The 18088-nt window shown below is 34.5% G+C and overlaps 1 protein-coding gene across 3 annotated transcripts; it reads left to right on the top strand.

The window, feature by feature from the left end:
• Positions 1-725: 725 nt before the first annotated feature.
• LOC107428434 (protein SIEVE ELEMENT OCCLUSION C) lies at positions 726-4752 on the top strand. Of its 3 annotated transcripts, none has more exons than XM_048462215.2 (7): positions 726-1296; positions 1408-1515; positions 1618-2081; positions 2362-2474; positions 2652-2779; positions 3351-3842; positions 3916-4054. In XM_048462215.2, the coding sequence occupies exons 1-7, from the start codon at positions 1135-1137 to the stop codon at positions 3931-3933; spliced, it is 1485 nt and encodes a 494-aa protein (XP_048318172.1). In that variant the 5' UTR covers positions 726-1134; the 3' UTR covers positions 3934-4054. The 3 variants fall into 3 exon arrangements, with proteins under 3 accessions (XP_048318172.1, XP_048318171.1, XP_048318170.1); XM_048462214.2 differs by having other exon boundaries at positions 739-1296; positions 1618-2075; positions 3930-4752; XM_048462213.2 differs by having other exon boundaries at positions 740-1296; positions 3930-4752.
• Positions 4753-18088: the final 13336 nt, after the last annotated feature.

Here is an 18088-nt window from a genome sequence, read left to right as displayed (position 1 = left end):
GGTACGAATCAAGATTATCATTAAGCACATTTAAGCTAAATTGAAATATTGTCTGAGCAAGGTGAGCTTGTATTATAAAATTTTCAAGATGTACTCCTAGCTTCCTTTCCCTTTTGGGGTTACTGAATTTTCTTTTTGTCTTTCCCTAGAACAAAAAAGCATGGAGCTTGAAGAATACCCTTTTTCTTTTATAAAAGTAGTTAATATATTTTTTAGATGCAGCTAATCGCATGGGAAAAACGGGACACACATTCACCAAAAATTATAAATACAAAAAAGGGAAAAAAAAAGGGAATATAAGGCTTTGAATTGGAACTGGCGTGTAGAGCTGAAACATCTTTAAACATAGGAATCTTCTTTATTTTTATGGTGGTCTCCACATATACAATACTGATTAATTACTTCCCTAGTTCCAATTAAAGTTAATTGATTCTTTTTTTGGTAATTTATTAAAGTTAATTGGATCTTTATTAAAAGAAAAATAAATAAAATTTATTTGTTGCCGATCAATCATATTCATGTATGTAGAAATTACCAATTGGCTGTCGGAGAGTCCATGTTAGGTAGGAATAACGAGGCACATAAGCTTGTCCGTACTGCTTGTGATTTATCTCCCTGTGTGGCTCACGTTCTCCTGCTTTGCAGTATTGCTTTTCTTCAAAAGAAGGGGGGAAAAAAAATCAGATGTAAAACAATTAAATAAAACGAAGCCTAATAAATAATTTCTATTCATATAAGTATATATAATAGGTCTATGGATTTATGTATTTCCGATAATATTTTTTAATATATAATTATATTTATATTTTATGAATTATATGTAATTGGATATCCATAACTATTATAAACTTATCTCTCTCTCAAATACAAATGCCAAGAAAGAGATTCAAATTTTTTGATAAGCATACAAAAAGCCCTTAATTTTTCTTTTAAATGCGTTTGTCCTACTTACAGTATCAGTCCTCTTGCCTATTATAATTCATATGAGCGTGTAGTAGCATATGGTGTATATACGACTAGCTATAGCAGAAGGTACTACAAAAATAATATATAATTCAAGTATCACAGCAAGCAAAGAAGCTCCACATATGCAATTCTTTTCTTGGCCATCGATTCACCATTATTACTTTGGCCATGAGCTTTCTTGGAAATGATCCCTTCTCTCAGATGCCTTTACAAGATTTCCTGATCAAGAAATTACTTCTCAGCCATAACCCTGATGGTCGTCGTCTTGATTCTGAGCTTTTGCTTCTTGCCGTGGAAAATGTCATCTTTTATGCCACCAAAACATCTCAAGTACCATTACTTGTTCCCCCTCTTGCTTTCTATATTATTATAGTCTTGGTTAACATTTTCAGGTTAACAAAAGCTTAATATATCTGAGTGTGTCAACAACTTTGTTTTCAGGTTCCGGATCTTCATCTTTATCCCAATGCCAAGAGTGAAATAAGAAAAATTGAAGTATTTGGATCCGATGAACCACTTGGATCCACCATTAATAAGATTTCACACCAGGTATACAACTAGTCTCTTTCTTTCTCTATCAATATTCTTTCTTTCCAACCCCACTGATTCAAATTGATTAATCTGATAATCAAAATCTATCGAAAATGGCAGATATTTTGCGAGTCCTCAGGGAGAGATGATCAAAATCAACATGGAAAAACTATGTCTTTGTTTGATTTGTTGGGAAACTATAGATGGGATGATAAAGCAATTTTAGTTCTTGCAGCTTTTGCAATAAAATACGGTGAAATTTGGTTACGAATGCAACTGTGTCGTCGTGACAACTCAATGGTAGTAAAAACATTGCCTACAGACTTGAACCGATTGCTTATGGAACCTCAGTTTAAGGCTTTCAGTTCATTGATTAAGATAACATTAGAAGTAATAAAGATCGTCATCAATTATGAAGGTTTGCCACTTTCACAAGTAGATTTGGATGATCATGGTGATGATGATGGAACAAAGAAAACAAAGTATCAAATATGCATAGCTGTTTACTGGATCATCAGAAGCGTCTTGGCATTCTCTTCTGGGATCATCACAGATTTGACTCCATACGTGAAAACTGAGCAAGTGCATGTTCCTTCCCTTAAAAAAATAAAAAAATTCAGGCTTTGAATATTTGTTGAATCTTTTAGTAATTAGATCATACTTCTTGTCCAAAATATTGATTTTAAGAAATTAATAGGTTTGAATGTTTTAAATTAAGCTAATATTATGTTTCAAAATCTAATGAAAGTTGGAATGGTATGCAGGTGTCCATATATATATATATATATAGAGAGAGAGAGAGAGAGAGAGAGGAATTCTTAGGTCAGAAGTTTACTGATGGATAAACTTAATGGATTTGTTCAGGTACTCAGATTCAAGAATACTTACAACATGGGAGCTGTCAAGTTTGGCCTATCAGTTGAGTGGAATGTATAATCACCTCAGGAATCAGGTGGAAAAATATCTTCAACAAACAGGTTATTATATATAACTATATATATTTATACACACATTACTGTGGATAGTTTTTCTTAGAAAGGTTAACTGAAAATGTTAATTTTCCGATTTTTTTTTTTTTTTTTTTTGTGAATTAATTTAAATTTGTGTCTAAATTCATAAAAATTGAGCCCAAATTTTGGCATGAATATTTGCAGAGACAAAACTGTATCAAAAGCTGTTGAATATCTTTAAGAAGACTCATGTTGAAAACCAAGAAGTTCTTCGCTGGTTATTTGCAATCAGAGATGACTTTCCACTTTTGGACTGTCCCACACAAGCAAAGGTACGTTTTCCGAATTTTCCTATGCTTTTCTTTCCATTCTTGTCTGATGGTTTTAACATATCAACGATGCAATAAAGCAGAAAAAGTGTAATATATATGTACGTTGTCTCTGGACCAAAATCCTACAATATGTTGCTTGATTATTTTTCTCTGTCCAAACGAAATTCTAAACTTAAAAACCTATCCAAACCTGGTTACATATATGTGTGTGTGTGTGTATATATATATATAAGAAAACAGAAAATAAAATCTACCTCTATAAATTTTAAGACAAAGGTGTACACAAACTACGGTTAAATGCAATTTGTAGTAGCAAGAAATATCATTTACAAATTTCTAACTAGAAAGAATTTAAAAGGCCAAATTCTGTATATATAAGTTTAGGAGCAATTAAAATTGTGTCCGCGCAAAAGGTGCATTCTAACAAACAACCAAAATGAACATCTCAAAACCATTAAACAACTGCTTTAACAATAAAAGTTAAAGATTTGAATTGTGACAAACAATGTCAATTTTTTTATTGTCATTGAACTACTTCTTTTCTCACTAACTCTTTGGATTCCAATCACAGTTTGGTGTTCCTCAACTGAGAAGCAAGGTAGTGATACTCTTGATCTCAAAGCCAGACCTCCACCACCACATAGAGGAATCTCTCTTTCTAGTTCAGCAGACTCAGGACCACCCTTACAACAAAACTATACAGGAAAGTTACAAAATTGTGTGGATTCCTATTCCAGCTTCCAACCTCTGGACTGATGCAGAACTAAGAAGTTTCCAAGTTCTGTCACATTCTTTGCCATGGTTTTCAATAAGGCCTCCACAGTCCCTTTCCTCTGCAGTGGTCAAGTTTGTGAAACTAAATTGGAACTACAAAGACGACCCAATTATGGTCGTCTTAGATCCAAATGGAACAGTCACAAACTATAATGCAATCGATATGGTGTATATCTGGGGTGCCAGAGCATACCCATTTTCATCTTCAAGAGAGATTGATCTTTGGCAAGAAGAAAAATGGACAATGCAATTTTTAGTGGATGAAATTGACACTTTGCTTACTACCTGGGTATGCATCTAGCTGTGAAGCTTAGCATTTAATATAATTTAATTTTCTGCTTAGTTTATTAAGCTTGTAACAGTCCTCTGGTTTCAGGTAGAACAAGGAAGAAATCTCTGCATCTATGGAAGCAAAAACAAAGATTGGATTCGAGAATTCAATTCAAAGATGAAGGAGATGAAAGAGACTGCAGGGTTGGAGCTTGAGATGGTATATGTTGGTAGCAGAAACCCAAGCAATAAAAATGTAAAGAACATTTTAGCCATGGATGAAAATGGAAAGCTAAGAACTACATTGTCTTTAACCCAAATGAGATTTTTCTGGATCCGATTGGAAAGTATAAGAAAATCAAAACTCCGGATTGGAAACAGTATCGAAACAGATCAGATTCTAAGAGAGGTCTCTGCAGTGTTAGATATCAGTGACAGTGAAAGTCTGGGATGGGCTGTAATGGGAAGAGGAAAGTCTACCATGGACATTTTAAGAATTGAAAGCATGAAGATCATGGAATGCTTGAACAAGTTTCCAAGTTGGGGTCAAAATATTGTGAAGGTGGGATTTCTAGGTGCCATTAGAAATTTTCTTGAACCCCAAACAGTTGTAGTTGATAAGCCTTGTGAAGACTTTGGTGTGTCCGTACCTTACAGTGGAGAAGTAATCGAAGAAATGGTAGTTTGCGAAAAATGTAAGCATCCAATGAAGAAGTTTGTCAGCTATGAACCATATGACCAGAGGGTATAGGTCAATATTCTACTTGTAATGTATTGCTTTTTAGTTATTGGCACAGAAATACTGACACTAAAAACTATGCTATAAGGATGAACTTTGTTACCCTTTAATATGCCTGATTGTTCAAAACTGTTTGTAACTTATGATTTCCTATGGGATAAGCTAATGATAATGGTCATATTCCTTTAAATTTAAGGTTTTGATTTGAACAACAACACTAATTGATAAATAATAATAATAATATAATAATATTAGAGTTATTAAAATATTCATCAAATTTATTTATTTATTTGCTAACGATGTAAATGAAATAATAATATTTAATTAATTTATTTATCTATTTAAAAGTTCATATTTTTTATTTTTTTATATAGATATATATATATATAGTTAATTATATAGATGGTTTATGAAACTTTTCAAAACATCATAAATTAAATTGCTGCATGATAAGTGGAACGGGCATAAGGGAGTAATAAATATTATTTTTCTTTAAAGAAATTTTTTTTTTGGGATTGCATTGCGTACTGAATATCAAAAGTAGGAAACAAAAATGAAAACCGTACGCTGTGCCGCTTTTGTCAGAATCAAGCAAATGTTTAATGCCGGACTTTTGATTTTTGGTTGGGGGCTGGGCGTAAAGGGGAGAATGAAGAATAAACAATAAGAGATAAAGTGGCTCCGGCCAAAGTACATGAGAGTTTTTTTTTTTTTTTTTTTTTCATGCTTCCTAATGGATCTCTCGCTCTCTCTCTTTTTTAATTGGTCATGTCCTGTCCTATTAGACTGGTTAATTTTTTTTATTATTCACAACAATTTTTCTTATTGTTTTGAATTTATAATTTTTCAATTGTAAATATAAATGGTATACACCTAATCTATTAAATTAATTAAAAATTAAATTAAGAATACTGTTGATAGTATATGGGCGTGGAAGATCTAAAATATGCATTAGTACACACTTAATTCTCTAGAGAGTTTTTTTGTTATTACTAAGCAAACAGTAATCTCTAAATTCTCTTCACATATATTAACATTATCATGTGTCAAAATTCAACTCGAATTGGCGATTTGCAGCCCTAAAATATTATTGAAAATTTCTTTCTTCTTTGTCGGAATAATATGTGTATATATATATCTTTTAAGCCTAGTTTGGATTGAATTTCTTAGTTGTTTTTGCATAATCCAAATAAAATTTGCTTTCCTCTTAACCTGATTGCATGTGATTGAATTTCTGGATAAGACATATCAAATTTGGCCTTGTAAAAATTTCTGGTAAAAAGTAATTCAATTTTTTGCCTATCTTAAACTGGTAATATAGCTGGGTTTTTTATCTTGCTTGTTTTTGGTAGGAATGCTTAGTTGCTTACAGGAAAAGCTTGATTCATCTGCTGCTGGTGATGAGCAAAGAAAACCTGATTCGTGCTGGTTGATATTTTTAGTTTCTCACAAACGTGAGGAGAACAATGCAGAAAAATCTATATTATAAATAGTGCAATTAGGGGGGAAGGAAAGAGCGTGAGGCTTTGTGAAGATTGATGTTTTATGAATTAATTAACTAATGCTTAGGTTTTGTGAAAGTCTAGACTCGAGTAAATCAGAGCATCTAATTTATATTGCATTTTCCTTGAGATCATTGCTTGAATGGAGCTTTAGAATTAGTTGCATGCATTTGGAATTTCTTTGTTATGGTGTAATTATCATGTCCTATGTCGGAGTGTAACACCCCGTCCCGAATCATGTCGAAAATTTTTGCACGTTGACCGAGGTTGACCGTTGACCGTTGATCGAAGGGGTCAAAAGTTGACTTTTTGATCCGGTTGGAATTCTAGGTTGACTGAGATACCGTTACGAAGTACACGTTGGCACGAGTTTGTAGACTGGTAGCACGTTGAAAACGGAGCTACAGTTTGAAAGTTATGAGCAAAACAAGTTGAGGTCCAAACTGTCCAAGGGGTGCCGGAGTTGACTTTTTATTCAAGCAAGGTTGAGCGTTGATTCATGCATGGTTGTGAAGTGCTCGTCGATACGAGTCCGTAGACTAGCGGCACGTCCGATTTGGACATGTGGTTTGAAAGTTATGGACCTGTAAAGTTTTTCAAATACTGTATTATTTTAATATTATTTTTACACGCATAACGATGTGCCACGTGTGACTTAATGAAGGTGACCATGTGTCACCATGGTGAAATGCCACATGTCAACCATGTGTAAAATCAAATTATTTTTATTATTATTTTAAATAATAATATTAGTATTTAATTATTTTTATATATTTTATTTTATTTCTTTTCTTTTTCTTGTTCCTTTTCTTTTTCTTTTTCTTTTTCCCCACGTGGGAAAACACCCTTCTTTTTCTTTTTTTTCTTTTTTTCTTTTTTTTCCTTTCTTCTTCCCCGAGCCCGAGAGACCAAAAACACAAAAACACAGTTTTTTCTCCCACCGACAGTCCCTCTCTCTCTCCTTGCTGCACTTTTTCCGCCCACCGATAGCCCTCACACGCCGGCCACCAAGGAAGCCCGCCACCTCGCGACCTCGGCCACCAAATTTCCCGGCCAGCTGCCGCCGGACGCGCCCAGATCGGGCCGGCGAAGTCGCGGCGGCGAGGTGAAATTTTTCCGACGATTCTCGCCGTTTCCGACCAACCCAGCCCGTCCCATACCTCTATCCCACTATTTTCGACCCCTCTGAGTCCATTTCCGAGGTTAGTTTGCCCAAAATCCCCACCGTTTGAAAGATCCCTCAATATTAAAACCGGCCGAACCTTTTCGGCCACCTCCGGCGGAATTGGGATCGATGGAGACCGAATTGGTGATCCTTGTTCCACGAGCTTCGATTCGGTATATCATTCGCCTATTTTGGTTAAAGTTTGTGTTTAACCCCCCGGGTACCGGGTATTATTTACCCGATTAAAATATTATTTTATTTGACTGTCTGTGAATTTTGTTCTAGGAGCACCAGTGAGTCGTAAAATTGATCCCGTGGTGGATCGTGGTTAATTGCGTGCTCCAGGTGAGTGACCTATCTTCAAAAAAATTATTTTGGGCAATTAATTATATTTAATTGGTATTTAATTTGGTATTTAAATTATGCTCATGTGGTGTGGTTTAATTATGGTTTTATTGTGGTTTAATTTATTTATTATGCATGAGTATAGTATGTTTCGGTATTATTTGTACGTGGTTTTCAGTATTGATTTTTCAGGCATAATTGGGTTAAATATTTTACGAAAATAATTGTTTAAAGTTTATAAATTATGCCCGTGGTATTTTTATGGTTGCATCTCGTACTCCAAGAAAATTGTGGTTTGTTGCTTATCAATGTTTCGTACCGGGTTATTGAATAAAAATATGTGGGATGGTGTTTTGTGAAAATTTGGTATACTTCCCACGGTAATTTTGGAAAACGGTACGGTTGGTTATTATTGTGTATTTTTAGACGCACTCATACAGTATTGGTGTTCTGGTGTATGGTGTATGGACACGTGGTAGCACGCGGTTATTATGTGGTTTAGCGTGCGGTTATTACTTCACCCGTGAGTTGCCATTGGACCGTGGGCAGGCAAGGTTATTATTGTGCACAGCCGCCCCCCTCCTTGGCCGGGTTGATGGTTTTAGCAGCAGTACTGTCGGGACGCCGAAGTGACCGTTGCAGGTTTCTCTCTTTAACCCCCCGCCAGTCGGTGCTCAGGACGCTGGGTATCGGAGGACATCACCGGTATATGGTGTGGTGCGTCGGTGTAAATTGCAAATAAAGTTTAAAACCCCAAAGGTGTTCAAAAATTATTTATTATAATTTATTACATTTTATTTATATTTGGGGTATTTATTTATTTGTTTGTTGTTATTAAATTATTTGATGTCTTGGTTTTCGGGGAGTATGTACATCGGGTTTTGTGAAAATGTTTTAAAAGGGGAACTTTTCCAACGGAGTGACTAGTGAGGGTTTTGAGAGAAAGTATTACTTCAATTGTTTATTTATTTATTTATTTAATTGTTCAGTATTGCTTAATTAAATTCCTTTATTTTTATATTATATTTAAAGGTGTTCGGTAGTTAGGGTCACTCACTGAGATGATTAGCATCTCACACTCTTAAATTCCGTTCCCCTAGGTTCAGGTTGGAGACGTTGATTGTCCGGGGCGAGCCCAACGTCTCAGTTCGTTGCCGAAGGTTCAAGCAGTTTTCTTCCCTTTTTCCTCTCCATCTTGTATTGTTTCCTTATCTGTCATTTTATAAATTCCACATTTATCTGTATAATGCTCCGTATACTGTATTGGACATGTTGTTTTTATTTATTGCACTGGGCTGCTGCTGTTGTTTTATTTTGAAGTGCTGCAATTTGTGGAACCAATTTGTAGTCTGTGGGAGGAATAAGGGGATGTTGTTAGAAGTGTGTTTTCAGTGCAGGTAATTTGTGGTAAGTAAATCCCTTAGGGGAGGCTCTATCGGATTTTCCGTTGGAGGGTCCGGTAAGGTTTCCCTGGGATCAGGGCTGTCTAGGGTTCCGGGGAAGGAATTCTGGACGGGTCCTGACGGCTGACACGGAGGGTAATTATCATGTCCTATCTGTTTATTATTCATTTGGTAATTGGTTCTTTGTGTTGTTGTGTATCATGTTTGTGTAATTGATTATAATTCATGGTTCTTAATTTTGTTGGTTTATTATTCATTTTATTTTCTTTTGCCTTTTTTTTTGTTTTTATTTTTTTATTTTTTATTTTTTATTTATTTTTTACTTTCGGTTTTGTTGTTCAATATGTGAATTTCAAACTTGATGAAAGCTATAGGCCATGTTAGATATCTATCCGAGCAGGGGATGGATTCCACAACTTAATATTGCTGATAATCTCATTCAGGAGGAGCATCAGGCAGTTTAGAGATTTGACAATTTTGTTCAAATATAGATATACTCAGTTTTTATTACTTCTATCAATTTATCAATCTTTTCTGGGACTTATTTTGACTTGGGTTTGACCCTGCAAAACCTTTTAGGAGATAAAGCTGTGTAACTCAATAAGCCAACCGGTTGGGTTAGTATATTCTTGTCAGGAAATGATCCTAGGTAAGCGATGAAAGATATATTTTCTCTATTATATTCTATTTATTTCATTGTCACTCGGTAATAACTCTTTTGTTGTAATGCATATTTTTTCGTTTGGAATCTGTGCAGAAAATAGTCAACTGATGAGTGGTAGGTTGATAAAGTTGCACTAGCAACATTTTTTGCTGATTGGTGTTATGAAAATATGAAATTGTAGTAATTGATATTTTCTTTTATTCTGTGACGATAATGAAAAGAGTAGAGTTGAAATATAGTATGTATTTTCTTTATCTTTTTCTTGAAGATGATTCTTATAATGTTTTTGTACAAAAACAAAAAAGAATTGAACCCAAATATGCTTGTTGGACTTGGGAATTCTTATGCAGGCTTTATTCACTACTAGAATCGCATTGATAACTGACGCAATAAATGCGTCGCACAAAATAAATAACGACGTATCGCACGGTGTCGCCTAATGTCTTGTCGCTAAATCTATAAGACAACAAGCGACGCATTATAAGAGTCGCCTATCTTTGACTTTTTAGCGACTCATATTTACTTTTAGCGATGCATTAATAGAGTCGCCTATTTAGCGACGCATTGACTATTTAGAGACGCATTATTAGTGTCGCCTATTTAGCGACGCATTTTACTATTTAGCGACGCATTAGTAGAGTCGTCTATTTAGCGACGCATTAATAAAGTGACTATTTAGCGACGCATTAATAGAGTCGCCTATTTAGTGACGCATTAATAGAGTTGACTATTTAGCGACGCATTAGTAGAATTGCCTATTTAGAGACGCATTAATAGAGTCGCCTATTTAACGACGGATCGACACTTTTAGCGACGCATTATTTCTTAATGCGTCGCCCCTTCTTTTTTTTTTTAATTTTTTTAAATTTTGTGAAAAGTGATTAAAATAGTAAAAATATAAAAATAATTAAAATACAAAAAAATGAAAACTAGCTTCATCCAAAATAAATAGAATACAAAAATTTTAAATAAATATTTTGTCATAACAAATTAATTATCAAATAAATTAAATATCATCTCATTGATATATTTTTACATAATTTGTAAGCTATTGTATTTTTCATAACAAATTTAATATTAATTAAACTTCCATGAATGCATATTCATTGAGATGGAAGTTGACCTCTTGTTGACGATATTACATCCTCATACTGCATATGGAAACATTAAAAAAGTTATTAGCATGCACTTATGCAAAATAAATAAAATATTAATCATTATTAAATTTGTAATTTAGTATAAATGAAAATTTAAAAAATATTACCATTGTTCTTAAGATTTGACGAATCACATTTCTCCCCTCATAGTCATTACAAACATAGTCACTCTCACATTCATCCTCATTATCATTTTCATCGACACTTGGCAACTATATGACAAATGGATTGTGAGCCATCTTTGTATCTCCAAGAACATCTTCTTCAACAACCGTACGATGTTGTGGTGAAGTTAAAATAATAGACCATCTTGATTCAAGTTAATCTTCAACACAAAATACTTGTTGAACTTAGCAAAATAATGTCAAGCAATATCACAAACATAATTTCTAAAAAAGCAAGATTAATAAAACCCAATGAACCTAAGCTGCAGTTAAAATGAAAAAAAAAAAAAAAAAAACAACCCACCTCATGTTAAGAAAAAATAAACTCACCTAAACGATGGAGATAAAGAAAGAAGAAAACCAAAAAATCACGAGGGCGACAAAGAGAAATCTAGCTTCTCGGCCGACGACAACGTAGGCAAATGAAAAATGAAACCTGGAATATCTCACTCTTCAAGTCTCTCTTAGATTGCTTCCAAATCTAATATCGATTAGGTGGTGTACTTGATGTAGTTTTAAAAAAGAAAAAATGGATTTAAAGGAGCGCGTAAAAATTTAAAAACGCGCCAAAAATTTTCAAAAAATGGCAAGAACGCGCCTTTTCTCCCAATTGCATTTTTTTTCTTTGATTAATATTTTTATTTTTCAACTACAAATAAAAACTGAAAATATTTCTTAAAAATGCGAAGCAAAATATCGAAGATTGCTGCTTATTTTTCTGTTTTTCAAGTACACCTTTATTCTTTATAAAATTTGCATGTCTTTCAAAATTTTTGTTTTTGTTAATTGAGAGAATAGGCAATGTATTCTCTTCAAGAAGGATTGCCTGTGGTGTGGTGATTTCTTGAGAGTGTAGGAGGTCTTGGGTTCAATTCTTGTTATGGTCCTACTTTGATTTTATTTTTCTTAAATGTTTAAACAAAAAAATTTTAAAAAAAAAAAGGAACAGGCGACGCATTTGTTGAGGAATGCGTCGCCTGTTCTTGTATTTGGCGACGCATTGATTCAATAATGCGTCGCCAAACACTATATTAGCCAATATTTGCTATATTAGTACATATAAGTGATTTGGCCTAGTGGTGTGGTTATTTCCTGAGAGTGTATGAGGTCTTAGGTTCAATTCTTGTTATGGTCCTATTTTGATTTTATTTTTTTGTCGCCTGTTCTTGTATTTGGCGACGCATTGTTTGAATAATGCGTCGCTTAATACTATATTAGCCAATTTTTGCTGTATTAGTACATATAAGTGATTTGGCCTAGTGGTGTGGTGATTTCCTGAGAGTGTATGAGGTCCTGGGTTCAATTCTTGTTATGGTCCTATTTTGATTTTTTTTTTAAATGTTTAAACAAAAAAATTGAAAAAAAAAATGAACAGGCGACGCATTTGTTGAGGAATGCGTCGCCTGTTCTTGTATTTGGCGACGCATTGATTCAATAATGCGTCGCCTAACACTATATTAGCCAATATTTGCTATATTAGTACATATAAGTGATTTGGCCTAGTGGTGTGGTGATTTTCTAAGAGTGTATGAGGTCCTGGGTTCAATTCTTGTTATGGTCTTATTTTGATTTATTTTTTTTAAATGTTTAAACAAAAAAATTGAAAAAAAAAAAAGAACAGGCGACGCATTTGTTGAGGAATGCGTCGCCTGTTCTTGTATTTGGCGACGCATTGTTTGAATAATGCATCGCCTAACACTATATTAGCCAATGTTTGCTATATTAGTACATATAAGTGATTTGGCCTAGTGGTGTGGTTATTTCCTGAGAGTGTATGAGGTCTTGGGTTCAATTCTTGTTATGGTTCTGTTTTGATTTTATTTTTTTTAAATGTTTAAACAAAAAAATTGAAAAAAAAAAATGAACAGGCGACGCATTTGTTGAGGAATGCGTCGCCTGTTCTTGTATTTGGCGACGCATTGTTTGAATAATACGTCGTCTAATACTATATTAGCCAATATTTGCTCTATTAGTACATATAAGTGATTTGGCCTAGTGGTGTGGTGATTTCCTGAGAGTGTATGAGGTCTTGGGTTCAATTCTTGTTATGGTCTTATTTTGATTTTATTTTTTTTAAATGTTTAAACAAAAAAATTGAAAAAAAAAAAAGAACAGGCGACGCATTTGTTGAGGAATGCGTCGCCTGTTCTTGTATTTGGCGACGCATTGTTTGAATAATGCGTCGCCTAACACTATATTAGCCAATTTTTGCTGTATTAGTACATATAAGTGATTTGGCCTAGTGGTGTGGTGATTTTCTGAGAGTGTATGAGGTCTTGGCTTCAATTCTTGTTATGGTCCTATTTTGATTTTATTTTTTTTAAATGTTTAAACAAAAAAATTGAAAAAAAAAAATGAACAGGCGACGCATTTGTTGCCTCAACAAATGCGTCGCCTGTTCTTGTATTTGGCGACGCATTGTTTGAGTAATGCGTCGCCTAACACTATATTAGCCAATTTTTGCTGTATTAGTACATATAAGTGATTTGGCCTAGTGGTGTGGTTATTTCCTAAGAGTGTATGAGGTCTTGGGTTCAATTCTTGTTATGGTCCTGTTTTGATTTTATTTTTTTTAAATGTTTAAACAAAAAAATTGAAAAAAAAAAAGAACAGGCGACGCATTTGTTGAGGAATGCGTCGCCTGTTCTTGTATTTGGCGACGCATTGTTTGAATAATGCGTCGCCTAACACTATATTAGCCAATTTTTGCTGTATTAGTACATATAAGTGATTTGGCCTAGTGGTGTGGTGATTTCCTGAGAGTGTATGAGGTCTTGGGTTCAATTCTTGTTGTGGTCCTGTTTTGATTTTATTTTTTTTAAATGTTTAAACAAAAAAATTGAAAAAAAAAAAGAACAGGCGACGCATTTGTTGAGGAATGCGTCGCCTGTTCTTGTATTTGGCGACGCATTGTTTGAATAATGCGTCGCCTAACACTATATTAGCCAATTTTTGCTGTATTAGTACATATAAGTGATTTGGCCTAGTGGTGTGGTGATTACCTGAGAGTGTATGAGGTCTTGGGTTCAATTCTTGTTGTGGTCCTGTTTTGATTTTATTTTTTTTAAATGTTTAAACAAAAAAATTGAAAAAAAAAAATGAACAGGCGACGCATTTGTTGAGGAATGCGTCGCCTGTTCTTGTATTTGGCGACGCATTGTTTGAATAATGCGTCGCCTAATACTATATTAGCCAATATTTGCTGTATTAGTACATATAAGTGATTTGGCCTAGTGGTGTGGTGATTTTCTGAGAGTGTATGAGATCCTGGGTTCAATTCTTGTTATGGTCTTGTTTTGATTTTATTTTTTTTAAATGTTTAAACAAAAAAATTGAAAAAAAAAAATGAACAGGCGACGCATTCAACAAATGCGTCGCCTGTTCTTGTATTTGGCGACGCATTGTTTGAATAATGCGTCGCCTAATACTATATTAGCCAATTTTTGCTGTATTAGTACATATAAGTGATTTGGCCTAGTGGTGTGGTGATTTCCTGAGAGTGTATGAGGTCCTGGGTTCAATTCTTGTTATGGTCCTATTTTGATATTTTTTTTAAATGTTTAAACAAAAAAATTGAAAAAAAAAAAAGAACAGGCGACGCATTTGTTGAGGAATACGTCGCCTATTCTTGTATTTGGTGACGCATTGTTACAATAATGCGTCGCCTAACACTTTATTAGCCAATTTTTGTTGTATTAGTACATATAAGTGATTTGGCCTAGTGGTGTGGTGATTTTTTGAGAGTGAATGAGGTCCTGGGTTCAATTCTTGTTATGGTCTTATTTTGATTTTATTTTTTTTAAATGTTTAAACAAAAAAATTGAAAAAAAAAAAGAACAGGCGACGCATTTGTTTAGGAATGCGCCGCCTGTTCTTGTATTTGACGACGCATTGTTTGAATAATGCGTCGCCTAACACTATATTAGCCAATTTTTGCTGTATTAATACATATAAGTGATTTGGCCTAGTGGTGTGGTGATTTTTTGAGAGTGTAAGAGGTCCTGGATTCAATTCTTGTTATGGTCCTATTTTAATTTTATTTTTTTAAATGTTTAAACAAAAAAATTGAAAAAAAAAAAGAACAGGCGACGCATTTATTGAGGAATGCGTCGCCTGTTCTTGTATTTGGCGACGCATTGATTCAATAATGCGTCGCCTAACACTATATTAGCCAATTTTTGCTGTATTAGTACATATAAGTGATTTGGCTTAGTGGTGTGGTTATTTCCTAAGAGTGTATGAGGTCTTGGGTTCAATTCTTGTTATGGTTCTATTTTGATTTTATTTTTTTTAAATGTTTAAACAAAAAAATTGAAAAAAAAAAAAAGAACAGGCGACGCATTTGTTGAGGAATACGTCGCCTGTTCTTGTATTTGGCGACGCATTGTTTCAATAATGCGTCGCCTAACACTCTATTAGCCAATTTTTGTTGTGTACATATAAGTGATTTGGCCTAGTGGTGTGGTGATTTTCTGAGAGTGAATGAGGTCCTGGGTTCAATTGGTCTTATTTTGATTTTATTTTTTTTAAATGTTTAAACAAAAAAATTGAAAAGGCGACGCATTGTTTGAATAATGCGTCGCCTAACACTATATTAGCCTATTTTTGTTGTATTAGTACATATAAGTGATTTGGCCTAGTGGTGTGGTGATTTCTTGAGAGTGTAAGAGGTCCTGGGTTCAATTCTTGTTATAGTCCTATTTTGATTTTTTTTTAAATGTTTAAACAAAAAAATTGAAAAAAAAAAAAAGAACAGGCGACGCACAATCTTATTGGTGCGTCGCCTGTGGGTCGCCTGTTAAACGTATAACAAAAAAGAAAAAAAAAAAATCAACCTCAGTTATGTTGCTCTAATATCTTTATGGGTTAGTTGTTGTTAAATTAAGATTAATTAAAAGAACTAAAAAAAAAAAGTGGAGGAGAGAACAGGCGACGCACAATCTATATAGTACGTCGTATATTTATTGAATTTTTACTGACGCATTAACCTCAGAGTCGCGGTTTTGTTTTTTCAGACGTGTTTGTTTCGTAACGTCGCTAAATAAGTGTCGCTAGATATCAATTTTCGCGTAGTGATTATATCCTTTATGGTAACTGTACTTATTGCCTTGAAGCTCGATAAATTTTGGCTAGCATGTTACGGATCCAAGAAATTTCCTGGCTGCCTCTTTTATGATATTGAAATATGTTGAAATTTCCTCTTGTTAATATTCTTTATTTTCATAATAAAGTTTGTTCCTAGTACTGAAATGTTGCAAAACCATAATGTTCGTCAGTGAAATTTTTATCAGTACTTTTGTGTTGCAAATTGTTGTGTTATCAAATCATTTTAATGGGCGTGATATCCATGTTCGCCAAATTAGAGTTTATGCGCCTCGACCGTGAGTCTCCTTGTACTCTCAAGCTCGTCAATTGTTTTCACTAATGTAATTAACAAGTAATTTAAGTTTTTTTTCCCCCCTTGCAATTTCCAATTTAGAAACATTATTCCTCATCAAGCATTTCAATTTACTACAATGGAATTCATTACCTATGCATTTATAAGACGAGTACAAGGCACAAAGAGGAGATGGAAATTGTTGGAGGAAGCAAATTGTACCATAGTGATGTAGAAGCTTTCAATTAAACAAGTAAAATGAATTTACCATTCACAAACAACCAGCAAAGGAAGATGCTGGAAACTCAGCTTGGTCACCAAGCTATTTCATATGTTGAAGAAAATAAAAATTGTTTACCCCGAAAGGTGGCAAACTATTACATATATAAACCTAAAATGAAAACGGTGCGTTTTGAACAATTATTGTAGAAAGATCAAAATGGTGTGTTTTTTGTTTGAATCATGTGAGCCTTGGCACATGCAAGCTAATGGCCACAAGATTTGAATTGAGTTTCATTTGTCTGGTACTATAGCACTTTGTTCTCCCCTATTTTAGCATCTGTTACTGTTCATAATAAAGCTGCTGCTGCTTTGAGCTTGCTGTTGGTGCTAATAGTGCTGCCATTGCTGCTGTAAGTGCTACTGTGTTGTTGCAGGTGCTCTGCTGCTGCTTTAAGCTTGCTGTTGCTGCTGCTAGTGTTGCTGTGTTGCTGCTGGTGCTGTTGCTTGTGCTGCCGAGCTTGCTGTGTTGTTGCCTAGCTACTGTTGCCGAGCTATGTTGCTGCCAAGCTATGTTGCTACTGAGCTATGTTGATGTGTTGTTGCTCCTCCATCAACTCCTTCCCGGTGTCAGGAAACTCATCCTCAAATTGTAAAGAAAGAATAGGAGAATTATCTTAATGAAGATAGGGATAAAGATCGGCAACGTTGAACACAGGAGAAATGTAGAGATCTTCAGGTAAATCAAGGTGAAAAGCATTTGGCCCAACACATTTGGAGATGACAAAAGGACCACATTTGCGAGGTTTCGGCTTGTTGTATGTACCAGTAGGGAAACGTTCCTTTCATAGATAAACCATGATTAAATCACCTTCAGCATAAGTTTTGTGGCAACGATGGGCATCCTAACTACCTTATATTTGAGGTTGGCTTTCTCAATTTTATTTTGAATCTCCTTGTGAAACTAGGCATAATTTTCAGCAAAGGTGGCAGCTCTTTGATGAGTTGATATAGGGAATGAAATGAGGTCAATGGTATTGTTGGATATCTTTGTATACACAATGGCAAAAGTTTGAAGACCGGTGGAATGATTGACCATGCTGTTATAGGCAAATTCAACCTATGGAAGGAGAGAGTCCCACTGTTTTGATTTGTCTAAAGCCAGACTTCGAAGCATGGTACCAAGTGTGCAGTTGACAACTTTGGTGTGGCCATCGGTTTGGGGATGGTAAGAACTGCTATACTACAACTTGGTATCAAATTTCTTACATAAAACTTTCCAGAAGTATCTGACAAATTTGACATCTCTATCGGACGTGATGGTTTTTGGAATACCATGTAAACGGACCACCTTTCGAAAAAATAAGTGCGCCACAAAGCTTGCATCGGAGGCTTTCTTGTAGGGAAGAAAGTGAGCCATTTTGGAAAAGTGATCAATGACCACAAAAATGGAATCAACTCGTCAGATGGTTATTGGAAGGCCAAGGATAAAGTCCATGGAAAGATCCTCCCAAATTGTAACAGGAGTTG

Source organism: Ziziphus jujuba, chromosome 12 (assembly GCF_031755915.1).
Source record: "Ziziphus jujuba cultivar Dongzao chromosome 12, ASM3175591v1".
Taxonomy (NCBI): domain Eukaryota; kingdom Viridiplantae; phylum Streptophyta; class Magnoliopsida; order Rosales; family Rhamnaceae; genus Ziziphus; species Ziziphus jujuba.
This window is presented reverse-complemented; position numbering and strand designations above follow the sequence as displayed.